The sequence below is a fragment of the Vigna radiata genome, chromosome 7 (genome assembly GCF_000741045.1).
Source record: "Vigna radiata var. radiata cultivar VC1973A chromosome 7, Vradiata_ver6, whole genome shotgun sequence".
NCBI classification, from domain to species: domain Eukaryota; kingdom Viridiplantae; phylum Streptophyta; class Magnoliopsida; order Fabales; family Fabaceae; genus Vigna; species Vigna radiata.
Window position 1 is genome coordinate 40020277 of NC_028357.1, and position 23594 is coordinate 40043870.

At 33.1% G+C, this 23594-nt stretch overlaps 4 protein-coding genes across 6 annotated transcripts; 1 reads left to right on the forward strand and 3 right to left on the reverse strand.

Annotated features, from left to right (window-relative positions):
* Nucleotides 1–422: 422 nt before the first annotated feature.
* On the reverse strand, nt 423–1751 carry LOC106769125 (RPM1-interacting protein 4-like). 2 transcript variants are annotated; one of them, XM_022783678.1, is made up of 4 exons: nt 1662–1751; nt 1437–1485; nt 902–1087; nt 423–723 (listed from the first exon to the last, which is right to left on the reverse strand). In XM_022783678.1, the coding sequence occupies exons 2-4, from the start codon at nt 1443–1445 to the stop codon at nt 691–693; spliced, it is 228 nt and encodes a 75-aa protein (XP_022639399.1). In that variant the 5' UTR covers nt 1446–1485; nt 1662–1751; the 3' UTR covers nt 423–690. The 2 variants fall into 2 exon arrangements, with proteins under 2 accessions (XP_022639399.1, XP_014510096.1); XM_014654610.1 differs by having other exon boundaries at nt 1629–1719.
* Nucleotides 1745–6547, reverse strand: LOC106769124. 2 transcript variants are annotated; one of them, XM_014654609.2, is made up of 7 exons: nt 6374–6547; nt 5129–5364; nt 4422–4482; nt 2978–3102; nt 2666–2728; nt 2459–2583; nt 1745–2263 (listed from the first exon to the last, which is right to left on the reverse strand). In XM_014654609.2, exons 1-7 carry the CDS (start codon nt 6465–6467, stop codon nt 2113–2115), a joined length of 855 nt encoding a protein of 284 aa, XP_014510095.1. In that variant the 5' UTR covers nt 6468–6547; the 3' UTR covers nt 1745–2112. The 2 variants fall into 2 exon arrangements, with proteins under 2 accessions (XP_014510095.1, XP_022639398.1); XM_022783677.1 differs by lacking the exon at nt 2666–2728.
* A 587-nt stretch (nt 6548–7134) lies between these two features.
* On the reverse strand, nt 7135–10464 carry LOC106769501 (cytochrome b561, DM13 and DOMON domain-containing protein At5g54830-like). The gene has a single exon (XM_014655142.2). The coding sequence runs from the start codon at nt 10240–10242 to the stop codon at nt 7603–7605; it is 2640 nt and encodes an 879-aa protein (XP_014510628.1). The 5' UTR covers nt 10243–10464; the 3' UTR covers nt 7135–7602.
* Nucleotides 10465–17083: 6619 nt separating this feature from the next.
* LOC106769338 (cytochrome b561, DM13 and DOMON domain-containing protein At5g54830-like) lies at nt 17084–20443 on the forward strand. The gene has a single exon (XM_014654927.2). The coding sequence runs from the start codon at nt 17339–17341 to the stop codon at nt 19973–19975; it is 2637 nt and encodes an 878-aa protein (XP_014510413.1). The 5' UTR covers nt 17084–17338; the 3' UTR covers nt 19976–20443.
* Nucleotides 20444–23594: the final 3151 nt, after the last annotated feature.

The following is a 23594-nucleotide window of genomic DNA, read 5'->3' on the forward strand; positions in this document are numbered from 1 at the left end:
TACTAAAGTTTTTTACAGGCTTCTTGATTAATTTTCCCGAGATGAACAAGAAGATATAAGTTGAACAGATAAACACCATGCATGCTTCACTTTCACCTCTCAGAAGCAGCCCATGTATTGCAGTATTTGACAAACATCAATGCAACCAAGTCATTTAATAATAGTATAGTATATATATTAGTATAATTATATATTAAATATACTCAATACATGCCATCATCACTTTCAGTCAAATGTGGTAGCACCATTGCTGCTAGTGGCGTAAAGAATCACATTTGTCTTCATTCAACAAACTCCAGCCTTAATTGTCACATGAAAATTAAAAAAAAAAAGGAAAGAAAGAAGAAGCCTCTTTGAAAGATGGCACAAGATGAAGAAGCAATAGACAAAAAAGCTGCCTCGTTGAGCACATCAGCGTCATGAAAGTAAGAAGAGCAGACATATCTGCTTAATTTGTCATTGCAAAAGGTAGTTTTTTATCCTTATATTTACATATTATAGTTTGTCCCGGTGCGTACAAAGGGGAAACATGTGAACAACTAGAAGCTACAATAGTGAGCAGACTGCAACTATGTCTTTTCTTTTTCTTTTATCTCTAATCCGTGGTCTGGAGACAGATGAGGCCTCAGAAGAAAACTGAAGAGAATCAACATACGTCCCAAGCAGCGACAAACACATTCTTATCCTCGTTTAGGGTTTAAAGCAAAACCACTTCTTCTGAGCCTAAACCAGTTATATATTTATGTATAGTATTAGCTATTCAACTTCATTATAGACAAGGATTCTATCTGTTTTTTAGCTTTCAAATAAGCAACAAAACATATGCACATGTGTTGGTGGGAAATTTATGGTTATGTTGTTTCTGGCATCAGATAGCATAACTCGTGTTATTCATACGTACCTTGGCAGATTTATCCTCTTCCTTGCGCGAATTATTTCTTCGCTGGGATTGAACACGTACGGATCCTGCTCCAGTTTTTTTATCATCTCTGGCCTTGTTGAATATAACAGTGAATCCTTCAGCTGAGGCAGGATCATTAACATCCCATTCCCCGAACTTGGGTAGTGGCCTTCCTTCTTGTTCATACTGTATATGAATAGATAAATGCTTAAGACAAAATATAGATTAATTATTCACTGAAGATGAAAAACAGAAAGACCCTTTTGCTCATCATTAGCAACAAAGAATTGCTGGAAACCCTGTACATAGCTAAAATTTTCAGTTTTCTATAACAGAACACAAAATGAAAAGTGAAAGGACCCTTTAGCCCGTCATTAGCAACAAAGAATTGCAGGAAACCAGGTACAAAAATAAACCTCCTTTCGGCTTTGTTTTATATAATAACAATAACAATAATAACATCTACATCACAGTTTCACATCTTTTAAAATAATGGCTGGAGATGAATAGCATTATCATGGTGGGAGGATCTTACCGAAGCCATCAAGATTGAAGCTTTGATACGTACGGTGGTTACCCAATTTCTGGGGAAAAGGAACAGACAACAAAAAGAAGAAAAAGGAAAAAAAAAAGAGACAGGGAGGAAATTGGGAAGAATTAGAATGGTTTGAAAAACAGGCAGGTTGGTGCAGCATTTATAAAGAGATAAGGAATAGAAAGAGAAGACCTAAAATATAAACAACAATCTTGATGGTCTTGCCTTTCTTTCGTGTCACACCCCTCCAAAACGCGGTGATTTGCCTTTTCTGTTTATTTTCCGTTTTATTTTTAGGAGAACATTCCTTCAAGGGCTAACAAAAACCAAGCCAATATGACCGTATTCCAAAAATAGGAGACAAATAACGTCAAATTGGTAACAAGCAAGCCAATTGACCTCGTTGCCATTACAATGTACAGTTATCTATTTACGGTAAATAATTTCATGACATGTTTTCAGAGGACTACAACAGAGACCTATAAATAGTATGTAATATACAAACATGAACTTTTCCTCGAACAATTGATGAGAGCAGAGCTTCCATTACTACTAGTATTTGCAAACTTCCTTCTTGCTCCATGAATTCCCTATCACAAGTCTCCCGTATACATCAAACCCACGGCAGGGAGGGTTAGAATATAGAGAGCCAGTGACATAGCCATGAAGATGGCAATCACTCATTCAATTTCTGGTTTGGTGTATTTGACGTGTACCGCCATAAAATCCCACCAATCAAATTGTTCACTGCATGAGAAGCCATGGGAACCGCCACGCTAGAAGATAAAATTGTAGCATATCCATATGCAAGACCAACAAAAGTTGCCCTAAAACACAGACAACAATCTTATTGTAATTTAATCAGAACTCACAAAGACAAAAATGGAAAAGTATTGTGATTTACGTAAAACAGATCTGGAAGGATTTAGTCTATGAATGAAATTCCATAAAACAATTTTCAACAAACGGGGAGAAAGAAACAGAGGAATGGGGGAGATGGGTAAAATTAGAAAGATATGCACCAGATGGCAAAGGAATACTTTCGACCATTGCCCAGGTGCAAAATACCAAAGATTAAGGCAGCAATCCCAATACTATTCCAGTTTGTTCCCAAAAGTGGAAGAATTGCTCCTCGGAAAAGGAGTTCCTGGAATTTAGGTAGTAATATGTGATATCCGTCAAACGATAAGGAAAGATGAAATGACCAAAAAAACTAGCTCTTTTTTAACCTCACTAATACCAGGCAAGAATGCAACGACAATATAATCCAAAGGCTGAAGTGAGCTAAGGACCTGATTCAGTAAACAAAATATTTCCAGAGTTCAGACAAAGCATCAGTGTATCTAATACAGAGTAAAACAAAAAAATGACAAATGCAAGAGACTTGCAAAACAAGTTATCTCAAGAAGAAACTATTTCTAGTCATATGCACCTTTTTACTCAACTTACTATGATCCACTACACAATATTCACGGTTTAAATTGCAATTTGCTAACAAAACATTACAGAACATTTCCAGAGCCATGGCTTGATGCAGTTACCTGCTTATTCGCTGCTTCACTAGATTCTGCAAAATTTGGCCATGTCTTCAATAGTAAATAGCGACATGATGATACTAACACCACGGTTCCTGTAATCAACTCAAGATGCCACAATTCGAAACCAACTGCAGGCGGAAAAAAAAATTCTTATGATATCTCATACATGATAACTTTACGCATTAACAAAGAAACAAACACTTATATTTGCACATTGGAAATGATTAAACCACTAAAAAAAGTTAATGGCACATTAGTAGAGGTAGGTCAGGCAGTCAGTGGCAAGGCTCAACCTGAACTTTTTCTAATTAGTTCTTTTATTACAAAAAAGTTAAATATATTTTTTATCTCTTAACTTGTAGTGAAAATTGGAATTAGTCCCTGGAAACTTTAATCAAATTTAGTTCTTCAATTTTATAAATATGTGAATTTAGTTCTTTTAACCAAATTTTATTAAGTTTATTTGATCTTTCAAACATGTTTTATAATAACATTTGAATTCTTTACACCATTTTGACACATTTCCTCTTCAATGTTAGTTGAGACACACATTTAAAATGTTAAATAAACTTAACAAATTTGTTTAAATAAACTAAATTTACGCATTTATAAAGTTAAAAGACTAAATTGGACCAAAATTTTGAAAATGACCTAATTCTATTAAGAGACCAAAAACATATTTAACTCTTACAAAAACCATTTAATAATAATAAAACTATTTTTTTTTTTATAAAGTATAATTTTTTAAGACAATAATAGTTAGGTATTATATTTTTTGCATTTGAACTTAAAGATTTTTTGTTTCTCTTTTTAAATATATAATTTATTTTTATGTCGTTTTTAATTTAGCAATAGTTTCTTTTTTCCTATTTTACATGAAATCGTTTCTATTATTTTTAAAGTATATTTTTATTTTATAATTCATTAATTTTTAAACATAAATGATTGAAATTGTTACCATATTAGTTTTCCACTTATACTAAGTTGATTACCATTGATATAAGAAATAAAATTTATTTATGAATATTACTATTAGGACAAACTTATTATGAATATCAAGATAAGTATTGACAACTTTTTGAATTTTTAAGAGAGACACAGGTAGAGTTCCTCTAGAAGAATATAATATCTGAAAATTTGAATGTCACGTCAGAAATCCTGAAAACTTCACAATAAATATCACCATACACGTAGCCTTGCTCTAGATGTACATACCAAAGAGCATGTCTTATTGTTAAAAAGATTCCAAATTTATCTACCCTTTGGTTCATTAGTTTCTACCCAAAATGTCAATCCAGAATTATTATATGCATTCAAGTATTACACAAACTCTAATGAGAGCAGTTATATTAAGCAATAAAGAGTTCAAAAAAAGCAATTAAGAATCCATGTAATTTTGAACCACAACTAATAGTAAGAACTAAGAAATAAATGAGTTTAATAGTACATGATACTTCCGTAGAGCAGTCCAAGATTGGCAATCCTTCCACAGAAGCGACATGAGACAGCTGCAAGTTGCACAAACAAAAACGAAGTACAAAACGAACATGATATCCTGTGTTATGGGAATTTCTACATCTAACAATGTGAAGTCAAATTGTGATAAGCTTTAAGTTTCTTTCTAAAAGGAAAAAAAAAAAGGTTGATTAGAACTTTCAATCTTAGGTTAATTTCTGTTACAAATAATTTAACTTGAATACTCACACCATCTCACACAACTTTTTTGAACAAAGGTGTAATTTTTTTCAAAATTTTTCTGGCCTGCAAATCTTTCATACAATTTTTGTGACAAAAATTGCAATCCTACACTTAACCACCCAAGTCCCACATACAAACAAGAGACTTATTAAGTTGTAAATACAACTCTCAACTCAAATCTTTGTTCTTATTATAGATTCATACTTTCTTTTTTTCACATTACTCCATGTGGAACTTTGGTAAATACTCACTTCATAACCAACAATTTCTCCTAAGTAATGTGGTGTAAAAAAGGAAATAAAGATTAGACTTAAATACCTACCATAATGGCTAAATTAACATACTAAGCTTCATATAAAATCATGTTTATATCATTAACATAGACAACAAAATAGGAAACATGCAAGTGCAGCAAAGGGGGAAACTGATATAGCAAAAGAATAAAAGGATGAGAACCTGCCGAATCACCAATCCCAAAGCAGCTATAAGACCAGAAGTTATTATGCAAGCTTGAAGCACGGCACTCCTTGAAGGAAAAGGGTCAGAATTCTTGGCAGCTGGATTGAGAGAAGTGTCCAAGTTGTCATTTTGAACAAATTTATTATCTAAGATATCTCCGGATGCCTCTGGTCCATCTCTAATGGATTTCCTCAATGATTTCTTGGCAAAAGAGCATGTGCTATATCTACTCCCTACATAAGAGAAGAAAAAAGAAAACTCTAAAAAAACAATCATCCCAAAAGTTTCTGTTATTAGGTGACGGCTCATGATGTTCTTATAATCTTTTTGTGTGCAAAATGGCAGGAATGAAGATCGAACCTAATACTTCATACATAGTACCCAAACCCTCCATTCTTATTAATTAAAATCCATTTCGTGAAAAATCATATAAAAGCTATTCAAACTAAATGGCATTTGTAATGATGCACAAGCCCACCTAACTCATGCTTAAATTAATCTTTTATGAGAAGAATGCCGAAGGATGATCGAACTCTACGTTATTTAATAATAAAGGCACGTCAACAGATCCATATTTCATCTCTCAGTCTAACTACCTAAAAAAGCACGTCATAAACCAACTCCTTCAAAAAGCAAAGCCAATAGATAAATACACGTTAATGGTTCTATATTTCAAACCTACTTGGACAAGCTAATCAATCATAAACATCTTTAGAAAGGAAAAAGAAGAAAAAATTCTCTCTAAGCTAAATTAGTTTATGCATAAGTCTGTTTGTATAAGGTATCTAGTATAAATTTTCTGAATTCTTATTTTTATCTTATATGTAAACTAATTTGATTCTATATAAAAAGTTTATTTTATTTCCTTAATTTTCTCTCCTAGTTTTATTATCTTCACCCTCATCTAACAAAACATAGTTGCAAGTTTTCTGAAGCTGCTGAAACTTTTACAGAAAAATAAAATTTATACGAAATGTTTTTGCCCTTTTTTCAATGTACTGCCAAAGGTGGAATTCGAGGCGTGAGCCTAACGGTGGTTAGGTCAGTTCCTTCTAGGTAATTAATTGCAGTCCAAATTAAATTTAATAGTGAATTTACCGAATTTTCAAACAAAATTATCGGGCTTTCTCTGCATCTCTTCCATTGACAAATTTGGGTTAACAGAAACAAATCAACGAAAGAACGAAAGAAACAGAAATTCAATGAAATAAGTAGAGAAGCGGTTGAGGAAGTTTGACTTACTACGAGAGCGAGTGGTGAAGGATGAAGAAAATGTGGTGTCGGGATTCTCGACGGTGCTCCCACAGTTAAGAAGAGTGAGCGAAAGCGTAGCCATATACAGCGCGTGAGAAGTGTGAGACTATTGGAAGACCAGCTTTTTCTTCCAGGATTTCGATGCTAATACAAAACTGAAATTTTATTTATACAAAAAATAATGATAAATTTGAGTGACAAACTTATTTATTGTATTGTATGTCAAAATAAATTAAAACATACAAATAATTTTCATTTTATTAATTTAAATTAATTTAATTAATATACAATCGTTTAAAACTGTTTCATTAAATTTTTTTCCTTGATAAAAATTGAGCATCAAATAAAATCAAGGAAAGTAAAAATAAATAAATAAAGATTAAAAATTTGTTAGCCATCATATTTCACGTCATTGTTAAATGGTTTGAAGTGATTTTGCACGCTAGGATGTGTCTGTACAAATTTTGACAGATTTTAATCTCATGTTTTAATTTTATTCCTGTTGAAAAAATTTATCATATTTTATATGACTTTTCATCCCTGTGAAATAAAAAATGGTTTGATCCTATATTTCTATAGAAATTAAAGATACTTTTTACCATAACGGTCTATAGGATTCCCCAATTCTCTCTTTTATTTTCATACTGGCATTTTAAAAACCTTTAAAATCTGAATTACTCTCCCAAAACTTCTTTTATTCTAACACGCTCTAATGGAACCAAATATGAAAGATGCAAGAACATGGAATCTATCAGAATAGAACATTGTTACAAGAAAAAATCATGTCTAACTATTTTTCTGCATCTCATATTTTACAACAGTGCCTTTGGTCAGATAGAATACCGTGTCTCAAGTCATCTAAGGTACTATCAAACTAACCATACAGAACTTACATGGATCCACAAAAAAGGCTTTCACCTTGTAAAGTTTGATTTCTTCTATTATCGAAAGAGGTAAAAGAAAAATAAGTGTGAAGCTGGAGTGAAGTATATAACCTATCCTATTGAAGATGTATCACTTCTATAGTCACTACATGCTGCAGGAAAGCTAATCTACATAGAAACCAGAAAGCAACATATGTCAAAAAAAGAGATTGACAAGTGGCTCCCATTTCACCTCCGACATATCATAACCAATAAAGAAGCTGCCATCTCGCAAGATTAAACGTGAAATTTGTAAAAGTCAGGTAACTGTCTACCAGAACAGGCAATGCAATTTTATCTGTTCAAAGGTTCTAACTGAACTTCCATTCTCCCAGAAGGTAGTGACTCTTTATCTGCAGTTGTTCTGGTTGAGCTCAAGAGATCAACTGAATCATCTTCCTCAAGATTACCAAACACCCAATTGCCTTTTGTAGATATCTGTTTCTTTATTCGCTGCCTTTCGTAGTATTCTAAATATATAACAATCAAAGCACCCACTAAGAACCAAATTGCCATAGCCCAATTGAGTCCTCGGACATTTTCCACATCATATCTGTCTCCCAGATGCTTCATCCCAGTAAAAAGTGCCGCGATGCCAACGACAATGGCACATCTACCAACAAATGCGTGGAAATATTCCCAAATAACCCTATTGGAGGGTGCTTGCTCCCCATTTGCTGGCTTTTGAGGCCTTAAGAAAGCATTTACCGGCTGTATACAAGCAAAAAGCAAAGTAGCTAATCCAAATTTAACATGTGTTGAGCGGACATAAAACCCCCTAAGCTCAGCAACAGCAAAAAGAAGGGCAAGTAAAACAATTATTAGCCCTGAGTATTGCAAGTAAACATGAATCCGGAACCACCCATCACCCTTAAGATGTTTTAAGTATCTGGCGGCCAATATCCCTCCGGGAAACAGGATACCCCATGCAACAAACATCATAAATCCATGCACAGCCAAAACAGGAAGCAAATCCTGTTCCGCTTCAGCTGACCCCCGCATCAGTTGTACACGGATAGGCCTTTTACTTGTACTAGAATGCATATTCCTATCAGTAAGACGGTCACTGGACCATTTAGCTCCCATTGCCCAAACAACTTTAAGTGGAGTTGTGGGATCAATAATATTTTTACACTCTACCCTCTTTTCCCTCTTACAAGATGGGTCCAAGGGACGTGTAAACTCCCAAGTAATGATTCCATTTTCTTTTTTACACCTCACGTGCGTCAAATTCTCATGTGTTCGATGAATGCTTGAAGCATCCTTTCCATCAATCCAATAACTGTTTACATGTCCAATACCAGTATCATCCATCCAACCCACATACACAAAGCTGTTCACCATTCCACTTCCAAATCCTACAGCAATGTAACCACTTTTTTTCTCTCCCCTTGCAGCCATTGATATGGAATCTTTTGATAGTGTCCAAAAGAAGGTAACCTGTTGATCATCCAAATTGACACTGTTATTGTACATGTCAGATAGACCGCCATCAACCACCTCAACCCTCCAACCCATTTTCTGGTCGTACAAGGAATGATAGTAAATGTGATCAGGAGTGTTCCTGTTAGGAACCCAAACTAATTCTGTAGGACTGGCTTGAACTCCATGGGCATCTGGACCACCAGCATAAATAGTTTCAGTCAGATTCCTAGTCGTGGCATTTCCACCAAGCGGATCCGAAGTAATATAAAGTGCAACATCATGCCCAGCTTGGATGGAAAACTTGACTGGCACACCTCTTTCCACTCTCAAGACAGGAGCTTCCTTTTTGTTAATGTAAAGAACCTTGTCAGGATTTGGAGGGTTGGGGTAATGCATTGCTGGAGCAGAAGTGACTACCAGTGGAACATTTGCATCTGCAATGATGATATCTTGATCTTCTTTGTCTTCAGCATCCAAGGGACCCGTACAGTCATTCACATGCTCCGAGACATTCAAAACCAAATGACCATAATTATCAGGTCCGTGATTCTGAGGAAGATAGTAAGGACTAATAGAATCAGGAGGCTTAATAGGCCCCAATGCCCAAATAACCTTCATATTTGCAGAATGATTAACAGGGCGATCATAATTTGCATCAACCTTAGATAAATGCCATCTGTATCTAACAAAGGACACCCCATCCTTCCTATGCCCATAAACCAACATTGAATGGTTTGCTAAACCCACCCCACTAGGCCCTTCGTAAGCTGAATCAGGACAAACCCCTTGAACAACTCCATCCCCATTTCTCACACACTCACTATACTTCGTAATGAAAAAATCATCCACAATGGGTAAACCATCTTCCTTAAACCCTGCAACAGCAACATCACCACCAATCATGAGATCAGAATCTTCTGCGTTGGGGTCGGCCCACCCAAAAGCCATGAAATCGGTGATCCCAATCGCAGCCTCCAATCCAATTTCAAGGGAATCCTCAGACGCATTCAAACTCCACCTCAACCTGAACTTCTTTGACAAAACCTTGCAATTGTCGAACACCGTCGGAGGTGGCTTCGCCGAGGCCTCCTTGCGAAGCACGACGTGGCCGAAATCGGATGCATTGGCGCGATCCCAGATGGCGAGGACATTGATCATGCCCCACGTAACGTTTCTCATCAAAGGCACATTGAAAGTTGTGTTCTTGTAGGTTCCGCTCAATCCGGCCTCGGAAACAATGAATCCTTTGGTGAGATTATCGAAATCAGAACCCTGCGCACCCCACCAGTGGACGTCGGAACCGGAAAGCATGTCAAATTGGGAAACCCTAAAGGAGCAATCGTCCCTAATTTTGAGAGATCCTCGGACCTGATGTTGGACCATTTCGAATGCGGACTCCGAATCAACAACAGGGCTGTCCCGAGTGCAATTCCTAGCGGGATCCGCATACCCGAATAACAACAACAATAACAACTGAAAGAGGAATAGGAAGAGAGATTTGCGAAGCATGAAGGGTGCAATCAATGCACTGTGCAGCAAATTGTGTGAATCGGAATCCACGGCGGCGAATTACTGAGGACGGGGTGGTGACGGAGGTGTTGAGGTGGTTTTTGTTTCTGTTTATGTTCGTGTTTGTGTTATTCTTCTTCGTGTGGAAAAATGAAGTCAATGATTGTTGCATATCACTATCGAAGTTCATGGATCCCTGACTCATACCTCAACCTAATGCCCTTCTTTAGTGATTCATAATTCATCTATAATCTATAATTTTTTATACTAATGTTTTTTTTATTCAATTTTAGTATCAATTTTTAAAATATTACTATAAAATAAATTAATTGATTATGCAATATTTGTGACTGGATGTACACTATTGTTTATATTAAATATTAATTTTATCATAGGACAATGCTTACTAATCATTCACCAATCTTATAAATGTTATCACTCTAAGTATGGTCTATAACTATATTAACTCCCGAAGTCCAAAGATAATACCAAAAATGCATACAATTAATAGTTGTCAATCACCTATTGGATATTCCACCCTATACGAGTACAAATTGCATTTTTACTGCTAATGATTATTGAATAAAGTTTTTAAAGAATTATTGTACACCTTTTGAATAATGAATTTTTTTTACCATGCAAAATTAAAGGAAAATAACAATAAGATGCGTGAAATGCTAATCACCTAATGAGAAAGTGAATTTTTTTAAATATTATAAATTACGCAATGAGATGAGAAAAATATATAATTATCGTTTACTCTATGACTAAAGTAAAAGCAAACTAGATTTATTTTCCTTACTAAGAAATGGTATACGTCTTTCTACCTTTTAGTTTTTCTATTTTATTTTATTGAACCTAATTATCTAAATATTTTTTCAGTGGACATGTTATTGTATATGGTTAATTTATTTAAAAATAGAGTTGTCGTATTATATATGATATACTTATAATATTTATTACTAATTCATAGTCTAAAAATATGACAAAGATCATTTTAAGAGTTTATAAGTACAACCGATTAGGTTTGAGATACCTCTTTAATTAAACTAGATCGCTTACAAATATAAAAATAGAAACTTTCCTATAAAAAATTACAAAGGAAAATAATTATTAGAGGAAATAGAAAAATAATGTAAAAGACGCAAATTAATGGGGTAACAAATATACAAATTAAGTATATAGAGATTGATGAAAACTTAATTGGGTCATGGAAAAATTTATCAACTCCAAAACTTTTAACAAACAAGTTTAATAAACCCAAGTAATCCATATAAGAGATGTTAAACTATTTGAAAAAAAGGAAGGAATAAGGGATGAAAAGGAACCATCTTGTTTTACACTTTAATAGTTTTTTTCTTTCTAAATCCTAAACTCTAAACCCTAAATCCTAAACTCTAAAACCCTAAAACTGTAAAATCCTAAAACCCTAAACCCTAACCCTAAAACCCTAAACCATAAAACCCAAAACCCTAAACCCCAAAACTCCAAACCCTAAACCCTAAACCCCAAACCCTAAATCCTAAACTCTAAACCCTAAACCATGAAGAACATTCAAACTATTCAACAACACCATGTTTATACAATTCATTCACATAAGTTTTTCTCTTTCTAATGGTGCAGATTTATTCCCTAGGTGAGAGTTTCAACCACTAGTTATGGCACCTCTTCCGAAAGATGTAAGTCATCATGGAGATTTTTCTTCGGATATAAAGGTGTATGTTGGGTTTCCTCCGAGTGATGACCACATCTTCCCTCTTTATAAATAGACCCTTTTTGCTTTTTCCAAAAACACAACTCACACATATCTTTCCTTTACACTTATCTCATTTAATTTCTTCTATTTTTTTCTACTTCTATTATTCGAGATATATTTGCTCTTTAAAATAATTTATCTTGCAAGATTCTATGTACCTTGAAAATTTTGGGAAGTTTATATTGTATCTTATGCAATACATAGCAGTGAATATAAATACTTCAAGAAGTCAATCTAGTTCATGACTTTAATAGCATTTATAACAATTTTAAGGATTTACAAGTTGATGGTATGGACATCAACACCAACTCTATATTAGAGAAGTCAAATAGCTTCAAAAATGCGAGAAAAAAACGAATCACATAAGTAGTGTTAATTTTAAAAATTCCAATCCCAATGCATCTAACTGCCCTTTTAAATAAAAGAGAGTTAAGAATGACAATCCTCTCGTGGCAAATATAGCCAAAGGAGGAGATAATTATTGTAGTCGTTTCCAAAATAATTATTGTGACCAATTTGAACTAATGGGTGGTAGACTTTGGTGCCATTAGGTACATTTGTACAAACATAAGTATTTTTACCTCTTACATTGGTGTAGGGGATAAAGAAAAACATGTTTATCTCGATGATTCCAAGACAACTCATGTCCAAGGAAAGTTCTTCTGAAGCTCACATTCGGGAAGACTAGGGTGTGTCACGTGTCATCAGTCAAAGCTAATATAGTATTTGTAGCCTTGTTGGAAAAAGTTGAGATTAAAGTGTCATTTGAATTTGACAAGATGTTTATAAAAAAGAATAATGTATTTGTGTGAAAGGAATAATGTGATCAATGTCTCTTTGTACTCAATATTTATGAAATAATTAATGAATCTTGTTCTTCTACTTATATTATTGGTTTATATGATGTATGACATGATAGATTAGGACATGTGATTCCTTTGTATGTTCTGAAATTGCAATGACTAAGACTAATTAATATGCATGATAAGTAGAGTAGTAAAATGTGATATATGTCTAGAATTTAAATTAACAAAAAAAATTATCATTCTATATATAGAACATCAAACTGTATTGTTAGGGCTAATTCATACTGATCTAGCGGATTAAAATAAATCATGTGTAGGGTGGTAAAAATCATTTGTGCAACGTTTATAGATTATTATTTTAGATACACCAAAGTGTACTTAATAAAATATAAGGATGAAGCCTTATAAGTGTTTTTAACTTATAAATCAAAAATATAAAATCAATTAAATAAGAAAATTAAGAGGACTATATCATATAGAGGTGATGAGTATGTATTTCTTTTATTGAATATTGTATTAGAGAATGTATTATCCATGAAGTAACCCCATCGTATTCATATGAGTCTAATGGAATAATTGAGAGAAACAATATAACTCTTAAATGATTAATGTAATGTTAATTAGTTATAATATATCTGATAACCCATGGGGATAAGCCCTTCTTAGTGAGTGTTTTTTACAAAATAGGATACCTCATAAAAAAATTGGGAAAACTCCCTATGAGTTATGGAAAGATTAACAACCTAATCTTAAATATGTAAAAGTGTGAGGGTGTCTAGCTAAGGTAATGTTATTTGATCCTAAGTAAAGGAACATAAGCTCTAAAATCTCTAATTGTATGCTCTTAGGCTACGCAAAACATAATGTTTCCTATAGATTTTTAATTCTCAAAAGTGATGTAATTGAGCATAATATTATAATGGAGAAAAACAAAATTGAATTCTTTAAACATATATTTCCTTTAAAAGTCAGTGTGACATGTAAACAACCTTTAGATATGTCATGTGTAAGGATTTGAAAAGAAGTAAAAGATAGCGAAAATAAACTTCTTTTAGATATTTATCTCGTTGATAATGATCTAACAAGCTTTGTAAGGGCTACTAGTGTTCCTAATGCAAAACAACGATATAAGGCTATTAGGACTAAAATTGACTTAATTAAGAAAAAAAAATACTTGGACCTTAGCAGATTTTCCTAAAGGAACAAAACTCATTGATTATAAATGGATCTTTAAGAAAAAAGTATCACCCTAATGGATCTATAAAGAAGTATAAGGCAATATTAGTAGCAAAATGTTTTATTCAAAAATCCAACATAAATTACTTTGATACTTTTGCCCCATGTCTAGGATTTCATCTATTTGAGTATTGTTAGCTCTAATAACTATCTATAAGCTAGTGATATACCAAATGAATGTTAAAACTACTTTTCTAAATGGTAAATCGGAGAAGGAAATTTATATGATTCAACTTGAAAGGTGTGTTGTACTTTTGGTCAAGAGAATAAAGTCTTCAAACTCTTAAAATCTTTGTATGGGTTGATACAAGTACCAAAACAATGGCATGAAAATCTTGATAATGTGTTACTTTGTGATGATTTTTCACGCAATGATGTTGACAAATGTGTGTACTCTAAATTTGAAAGTGGTGAATGTACCATTATATGTTTGTATGTGGATGACATGTTAATCTTTGGTACATAGATTGAAATAATCTTTAGAACTAATTTGTTTCTAGGATCTAATTTGAAATGAAAGGCATGAGTGAAACCAATGTGATTTTAGGTGTTAGAATCACGAGGAAACGTGGCATATTATTATCCCAAGAATAATACATTGAAAAACTTCTTAGGAAGTTTAGGTATTATGACTTCAAACCAATGTGTACTTCGTATGATATTAACTCTAAATTAAAGAAAAATAGAGGATAATTTATTTTTCAATCTCAGTATGCTCAGATAATTGAGAGCTTATTGCATTTAATGAACTTTTCTCGACCAGACATTGTTTATGCAGTAGGTATATTTAGTAGGTACACTTAATGCCCTGATAAAAAACATTGGGATGCACTTGCAAGAGTTATGAGATACTTAAGAGGTTCAATGGATTATGTCATTAAATATAGTGAATTTCTCATGGTACTATAAGGGTAAATGGATATTTGATTCATATGAAAGAAAATCCATTAGTGATTACGTATTCACACTTAGGAGTGGTGTGATTACATGGAGATCAGTCAAGCAAACAATTATTGCAAGAGTTATGAGATACTTAAGAGGTTCAATGGATTATGTCATTAAATATATTGAATTTCTCATGGTACTATAAGGGTAAATGGACCTTTGATTCATATGAAAGAAAATCCATTAGTGATTATGTATTCACACTTAGGAGTGGTGTGATTACATGGAGATCAGTCAAGCAAACAATTATTGCAAGATTAACCGTGGAATTTAAGTTTGTTGCTCTCGAAATGATTTGTAGTGAAGCTGAGTGTTTGAAAAACTTCTTAGTAAACATTATAGTAGGAATGCAACCAACCTCATTTGTGTTAATACAATGTGATTGCTAATTGACGATAGCTATAACTAAAAACAAAAAACAAATTACAATAGAAAGAATAAACATATACAATTGAGACATAATTTAGTGAAACAATTGCTAAAGAGTGAAACTATTTTCATTGACTATGTGAGTCAAAATGGAATTTAGCAAATCATCTAACTAAACCCTTAGGAAGAAACATGATTTTAAAATCACGGAGAGGAATGAGATTTAAGCCACTTGGAAACAAACAAGTGCTGGTTACCCAACTTTTTTTTATTGGAGATCACATGTATATAAGATTCATGTGGATAAAAACAAGACACTTGTTAATTCTGGTATAACATTAAATTGATTTTAAATTAATTATGTACATTCCTATTGTGTGTGAAAGTGTTAGAGACTGTATTATTGAGAGGTTAAACTTTGTAATTTAAATTCTATGTGGTGTAAGAATTTTAATTTAAACAAATTTTTTAATGATTTTTATACCTCTCAAGGGTGGTGAATGATTTGCAGTATATGCTTGATAAAATCACATATATGAATATCGAGTGAGGTCACTTGTGTGAGATATTGACATGATCTTTAGAGTACTCATGAATACTAAGGACACATATAGTCTACTAAGCACAATACAACAATAACAACAAAAATTATGAATGTATTGTAATTAATAAATTACTAACACACATCAAATTTTTTTATCCATATAGCTGACTATCGTGTGTTAAATTTCTTAATTCATGATTAGTTTATATATAGTTTTCTTCTTTCATCCTTTATATCTTTTAACTTTTGCAACATGTGGAGAATTATTGGAGAAACAATGTATTGCAAAAGGAAGAATAAGTCTTCACCTATTCATGCATAGAATGTTTTTCTCCTTCTATGAATATCTTTTGCACATGTGAAAGTTTCAGTCGTTGCACAGTCCAAAGTTGCAAATTGCAGCACCTCCTTCGCGAGATCTTTAACCATTCTAAGTTACTCTTAAGTCTAATCAAGAGTTAAAGTGACGTCAACTTTCAAACTCAATGGAAGTTTTACACTTTGATTATATGAAAGTTAACATGATTAATGAAAAAATATTACTTCATTAACTATTCAAATTGTCACAGTTATAACAGTTATGATAATTCTTTGGTAATAATTGATTATATCAAACATGGCCGTTGTTTTCATGTAATTAAACTTATATTAAAAAATCACTCCTTAGATTTTTTACAAATAATTTGTCAACTGTTAAAGAATATCATTACTTTTACATAATGGGAACATTGTCTTCTATTCTCCTTCTCTAAGCTATTCATTAATTTTTCTTTAAGCTTTCTAGCCTTAACCTTTGTTAATATTTCTTTTGTAGCTTCATGTAATAGCGGATTTTTTCATTCTTCAAAAGTTTCAGAAAACAATTTCAACTCATTTTTCTCCCAAATGAGAGATAAATAAAAGGTTAAAATATTAAATATTTGAGATAGAACGGAATTGTTTGTTATTATTTGTTTTAAAAGGTATCTTTTTTAATAAAAGAAAAAGAGTTTTTGCCTTTTTAAATCATACTTTCTTTTAAAAAAAAGAATGGAATTTAATTTTAGATAAGTGATTTTTAAAATATATTTATTTGAAAATTCTAAATTTTAACCTAATTGAAATTATTGTTGGGTGAAGATGGAACGTGTATAGAAAAGAATAAATAATAAGAATTAAAATACTAGAAAGTGGGAATCGAAGTAAACCCCTGAGTAAGGACAACTGCGTCAGATCCATTCTATGAGCTGATAGTGATGCATACAATACAACTCCATTTTCACTCCTTAAAACGTGAAAAACATTCTTCATTTCTCCACTGGAGCAATAACACAAACGTTTCATCTACTTCAACCCTTTCACGGCGCATACGCAACGCAATCACCACCCTCTCCTGCACTGTTCGTCACCGTGGATTCCGATCCACACGATTTGCGTGACAGTGCAACAATTGCACCCCTCATGCTTCGCAGATCTCTCTTTCTTCCCTTCCTCTTCCACTTCTTGTTGTTGTTCCGGTATGCGGATCCTGCTCCGAATTGCACTCGGGATAGCTCCCTCGTTGATTCGGAGTCCCAGTTCGAAATGGTTCAGCACCAGCTTCGAGGATCTCTCAAAATCACAGACGATTGCTCCTTTAGGGTTTCTCAATTTGACATGCTTCCCGGTTCCGACGTCCACTGGTGGGGTGCGCAGGGTACTGGTTTCGATAATCTCACCAAAGGATTTATTGTTTCCAACGACGGATTGAACGGAACCTATAAGAACTCCACCTTAGATGTGCATTTGCTGAGCAATGTTACATGGAGCATGATCGACGTCCTCACCGTCTGGGATCGCACCGCCGCTTCTGATTTCGGCCACGTCGTGCTACGAGGGGACGCTCCGGCGAAGCCACCTCCGACGGTGTTCGACAATTGTAAGGCTTTGTCGAAGAATTTCAGGTTGAGGTGGAGTTTGAATGTGTCTGAGGATTCTCTTGAAATTGGGTTGGAGGCTGCGATTGGGATCACCGATTACATGGCTTTTGGTTGGGCTGACCCCAGTGCTGAGGACTCTGATCTCATGATTGGTGGCGATGTTGCCGTCGCAGGGTTTAAGGAAGATGGTGCACCCTTTGTGGATGATTTTTTCATTACGAAGTATAGTGAGTGTGTGAAAAATGATGATGAAGTTGCTCATGGGGTTTGTCCTGATTCAGTTTATGAAGGGCACGAGGGGGTGGGTTTAGTAAACAGTTCAATGTTGGTTTATGGCCATAGGAGCGATGGGGTGTCCTTTGTTAGATACAGATGGCATTTGACTAAGGTTAGTGGAAATTATGATCGCCCTGTGAATCATACTGCAAATATGAAGGTTATTTGGGCTTTGGGGCCTATTAAGCCTCCTGATACTATTAATCCTTACTATCTTCCTCAGAATCACGGGGCTGTAAATTATGGTCATTTGGTTTTGAATGTCTCGGAGCATGTGAATGACTGTATTGGACCCTTGGATGCTGAAGATAAAGAAGATCAAGGAGTCATCATTGCAGATGGCAATAATCCGCTGGTGGTATCTTCGGCTCCGGCAATGCATTACCCCAACCCTCCAAATCCTGCAAAGGTTCTTTACATTAACAAAAAGGAAGCTCCTGTTTTGAGAGTGGAAAGAGGAGTGCCAGTCAAGTTTTCCATCCAAGCTGGGCATGATGTTGCACTTTATATTACTTCAGATCCCCTTGGTGGAAATGCAACGACGAGGAATCAGACTGAGACCATTTATGCTGGAGGTCCAGAGGCCCATGGAGTTCAAGCCAGTCCTACAGAATTAGTCTGGACTCCTGACAGGAGCACTCCTGATAACATCTACTACCATTCACTGTATGACCAGAAAATGGGTTGGAGGGTTGAGGTTGTTGATGGGGGTTTATCAGATATGTATAATAACAGTGTCATTTTGGATGATCAACAGGTTACCTTCTTTTGGTCGTTGTCAAAGGATTCCATATCTATTGCAGCTCGTGGCGAGAAAAAAAGTGGTTATCTTGCCATAGGATTTGGAAGTGGAATGGTGAACAGCTATGTGTATGTGGGTTGGGTGGATGATACTGGTATTGGACAGGTAAACACTTACTGGATTGATGGAAAAGACGCTTTAAGCCTGCATCGTACACGGGAGAATTTGACACATGTGAGGTGTAAAACAGAAAATGGCATCATTACTTTGGAGTTTACGCGTCCCTTGGACCCATCTTGTAGGCGGGAAAAGAGGGTAGAATGTAAAAATATTATTGATCCCACATCTCCGCTCAAAGTTGTTTGGGCAATGGGTTCTAAATGGACTAATGATCATCTTACTGACAGGAATATGCATTCCAGTACGAGTAATAGGCCCATCCTTGTTCACCTGCTGCGTGGATCAGCTGAAGCGGAGCAGGACTTACTTCCGGTTTTAGCTGTGCATGGATTTATGATGTTTGTTGCTTGGGGTATCCTTTTTCCTGGAGGAATATTGGCAGCCAGATACTTAAAGCATCTTAAGGGTGATGGATGGTACCGGATTCATGTTTATTTGCAATACTCGGGGTTAATAATTGTTCTACTTGCCCTTCTTTTTGCTGTGGCTGAGCTTAGGGGTTTTTATGTCAGCTCTACACATGTTAAATTTGGATTTACTACTATATTGTTGGCCTGTATACAGCCAGTCAATGCATTCCTAAGGCCTCAAAAACCAGCAAATGGGGAGCAGGCACCCTTCAAGAGGGTTATTTGGGAATATTTCCACGCAATTGTTGGTAGATGTGCCATTGTTGTTGGCATTGCTGCACTTTTTACTGGTTTGAAGCATCTAGGAGACAGATACGATGTGGAAAATGTCCATGGACTCAGTTGGGCTTTGGCAATTTGGTTCTTAATTGTTGCATTGATTGTTTTTTATTTGGAATACCATGAAAGGCAGCGAATAAGGCGGCAGATACTTGAAAGAAGCAATTGGGTGCTTGGTAATGTTGAGGACGATGATTCACTTGATCTCTTGAGTCCAACAAGAACAACCGCAAATAAAGAGTTACTACCTTCTTCTAGAATGGAAGTTCAGTTAGAACCTTTGAACAGATAAAGTTGCATTCTTTAAGTTCTGATACACAGTTNCCATTCTAGCCCACTTTTTGCAAATTTTTTATTTAATGTGAGCCGGCATTCTTCTTTGCTAGTTATGAGGCCTTTTCTGAGGTGAAAAGGGAGGCAATTACTTTTCAATATCATTTTTCAACATATGTTGCTTTCTAATTTCTAGGAAGAGTATCTTTCCTGCAGCATATATTTCATATACTGATACATCTTCAACAGATTAGGTTATATTGATTCTTCACCCCAGTGACTACACTATTTCTTTTACTACTTCGTTACAAAGTAGAAGAAATTGAACTTCACGAGGTGAAAATTTTCATGTTGATCTTTGTAGGTTCTGTATGGTTAGTTTGACAGTATCATAATAGATGATTTGAGACATGGAATGCTATATGGCCAAAGGCATTGTTGTAAATTATGAGATTCAGAAAGTTAATACATTATTTTTTCTTGTCCATAATGCTGTATGGTTTTAGATTCTGTGATTGCGTGTTTCATCTTTTGTTCTCTTGTGCCTCCATGAAGCTTCTTAGTATTATTAATTTTAACTATAAATGATCAGTTCAAATGACTATATAGATTAGATGCTTTTATAGTTTGAAAATGGTTAAAGTGTTATTTGAAATGATTGCAATGCCAGAGCTACTAGAAGCATCTTATATAAACTTTCAAAATTTACTATAGCACGTTTAATCCTTGTACTTATCTTCATTACTATGATAAGACTTTGTTGATGGTTTTGTTGATATGATGGAAATTTGAGGAAATTTTGGATCTAGGCTCTTGATGTGAATAGTTTTTTGTTTCGATTAAAGAATTAAGCATATCATTATTGTGAAAGACAATTTTTCTTACGATGCACTAGAAGTTTGATTTATTTCAGATTCCTAATCCACCTTGAATATTTTAGAGTTGCGAGAGTTTTCTTTGATATTTAAACAAGCTTTTGATAGATTTTGCCTTTGCTATTGTTACACTTTCTGCTCCTTGGTTTTAGTTACCTATTGTGAGGGAGGGCGAGCCCTAATGGAGCGGTAAAGTTATGACTTGGTAAAGACAGAAAATGGCTATGTTGATACTGAGTGGAAAGCAATTATAGACGATAAGAAGAGCAATTGAAGCTCTGAAGTTACAATTATTAGCAACATATGTTCTTGTGTTATTTTCTTCAATGCAAAATATGCATGTAGTGGCACACGCAGCTACTTAAGTGGGGTGTTTCTTTTTAGGGTATTTGATCAAATTTCTCCATGAGAACTTCTAAAAGAGAAACAAAAAGATAAAATGAATTTAAGTTTATCTATTAGATAAAATTGGTTTATGCCCACGTTAATTTGTAAAGTTATTTCGTTTTTTTTTTAACTTGTATATATCTTTTAATTTATGGGAAGTGTATTTTTTTCAGAAAACATATTGAAAAGTTTGTTCAAACGTGGTCTAGCAAATACCTTAATTTCTAAAAAAGTTTGTTCAAACATGGTCTAGCAACTACCTTAATTTCTAAGTAGTACTTGGATCAGGGAGAGGATTTAAGGAAAAGTGAGGAAATGGATTTAAGAGACGAAGAAATGATTCTGGTGTTGTTTGGATTAAGAGATTTGAAAATATAGATGATGGAAAAGTTTGTAAAAGTTTATGAATTATATATAATTACCTATTTATCATATAGAGATGTGATATAAATTTAAAGTAAATAATGGAAATTATATTAAAATTAAATTGAATTTGTTATTTATATTAAAAAATAAAATTAAGCAATAAACTAAAATTTATAAAGGGAATTTTTAATAAATTTTAAATATATTTTCTTAAATAATGATTTATATATTATTTGTTTAAATTATTATTTTTGCTATTTGGTCAGTTTTCCTAAAAATTATTAAAAATCATATCTTCAACTAGCTTTTTCATCTTGACTACTGAGCAAGCTTCTGCTGTTGACTCGTAATATGGATTCTTCACCATTTTTCTTCCTAATTTTTATTCGCATTACTATTACAAGGGTTTCCATGGCCAAACATTTACAAAGCACAAAAATGTAGAAATTTTACTCAACTTTTGGATCAGAGAGAGCAAAAGAGAACCTGAAATTACTAAAACGAGGAAAATTTTCTTTGTTAAATTTTCTCCAATATTGACAAGATTTGAAAAAAAAATATTATTATTATCAAACTGATGAAAATACTTACACATATGTAATGAATAATATGATAATTAAAATTCTAATTTATATTCTTAAACATAACTTTTAATTATAATATTTATTATTTTTAAACCATTTCTTATAAACTAAAAAAAAACTATTAAAAACGTATTTATATTTTTTGTTCTCAAAATCTAAACTTCAAGGAAATATAATTAAGTAAAATTTGAATTACAAACCTTAAATTCACAGAAAAATGTGCCCAAATTATAATACACACGTTAATTAGCTTGCTAAAAAGTCATACATGTTTCACTCTATAAAAATATGTTAGAATATATTTTCATACCTATGAGGTTTCATTGCCAGGGTTTATATATATATATATATATAAATTACATCAGAATTATCTATGATGTAATTTATGATTTGTTAAGTTATCATTGTTTGTTTCCTTCCTATGATTATTTTTATCTTTTATCTATCTTATATTCTTATTTCTAAAAATGTGAACAAGATACTTAATCGTCTTAAGAGGCATCAAACCATGATTATTAAAATCCAAAACTTTAAAAAAAATAATACATAAGAGTTGGTTCATTTTTCATGTAGAAATAATAGAGTTGATTGTGGCTGAGTCTATTTCATAAAAGTTGAACCTATTAGTGAAGTTGATCCACTCAAATGTCAGTGTTAACTGAAAATATGAGAAAAAAATTAATAAATTGATTATCTCTTCATTGATCTTTATTATTTATTTAATAAAATTATAAAAAAAATATTTAAGTAATTAATTTTAACAAATCATATAATATAAGTACTAACCACATACATTAAATATGTATTCTACCAACTACTTATATTTAATATATATTATAACAAGAAAAAACATAAAAAAAAAAAAACAATGAAGAAAAAAAAGGACAAAAAGTATGACAAACCATGAGAAAAATAGAGAAGATAAATAAAAATAATATTGATATTGTTAGTCATTTATTACAAAAAAAATTTCCGTGAAAATATGTATGTTACAAATTATTTCAATTTTGTCCAACCCTTTTTTTTCTTATATTATATTGCCCGTTAACAATTATATATAACAATCATTGGAAAAATATTTTTCTGTTTTAATAATGTAAACATAGCCTAGTGTCATTAATGAAAAACTTATATGAAGTTTGATGAAAAAATATATTATATTAAATATAGTGAATTAAGTTTATTGTCGAAAAAAAATCATATTTATAAGTAATATATATATATTAAATATATATTTTTAATGAATACAAGTATTTAATTATCCTTTTAATATAATAGTATCTGACTTATATATATATATATATATATATCATTGATAATTATTAAAATAAATTTTATTTTAAAAAGTCAAGTGATAAAATTAAAAGGTTTAATTAATGTCTAAGATGCAGAGTTGAAATAAGAGAAGTTCACAAGTTGTGAGCAT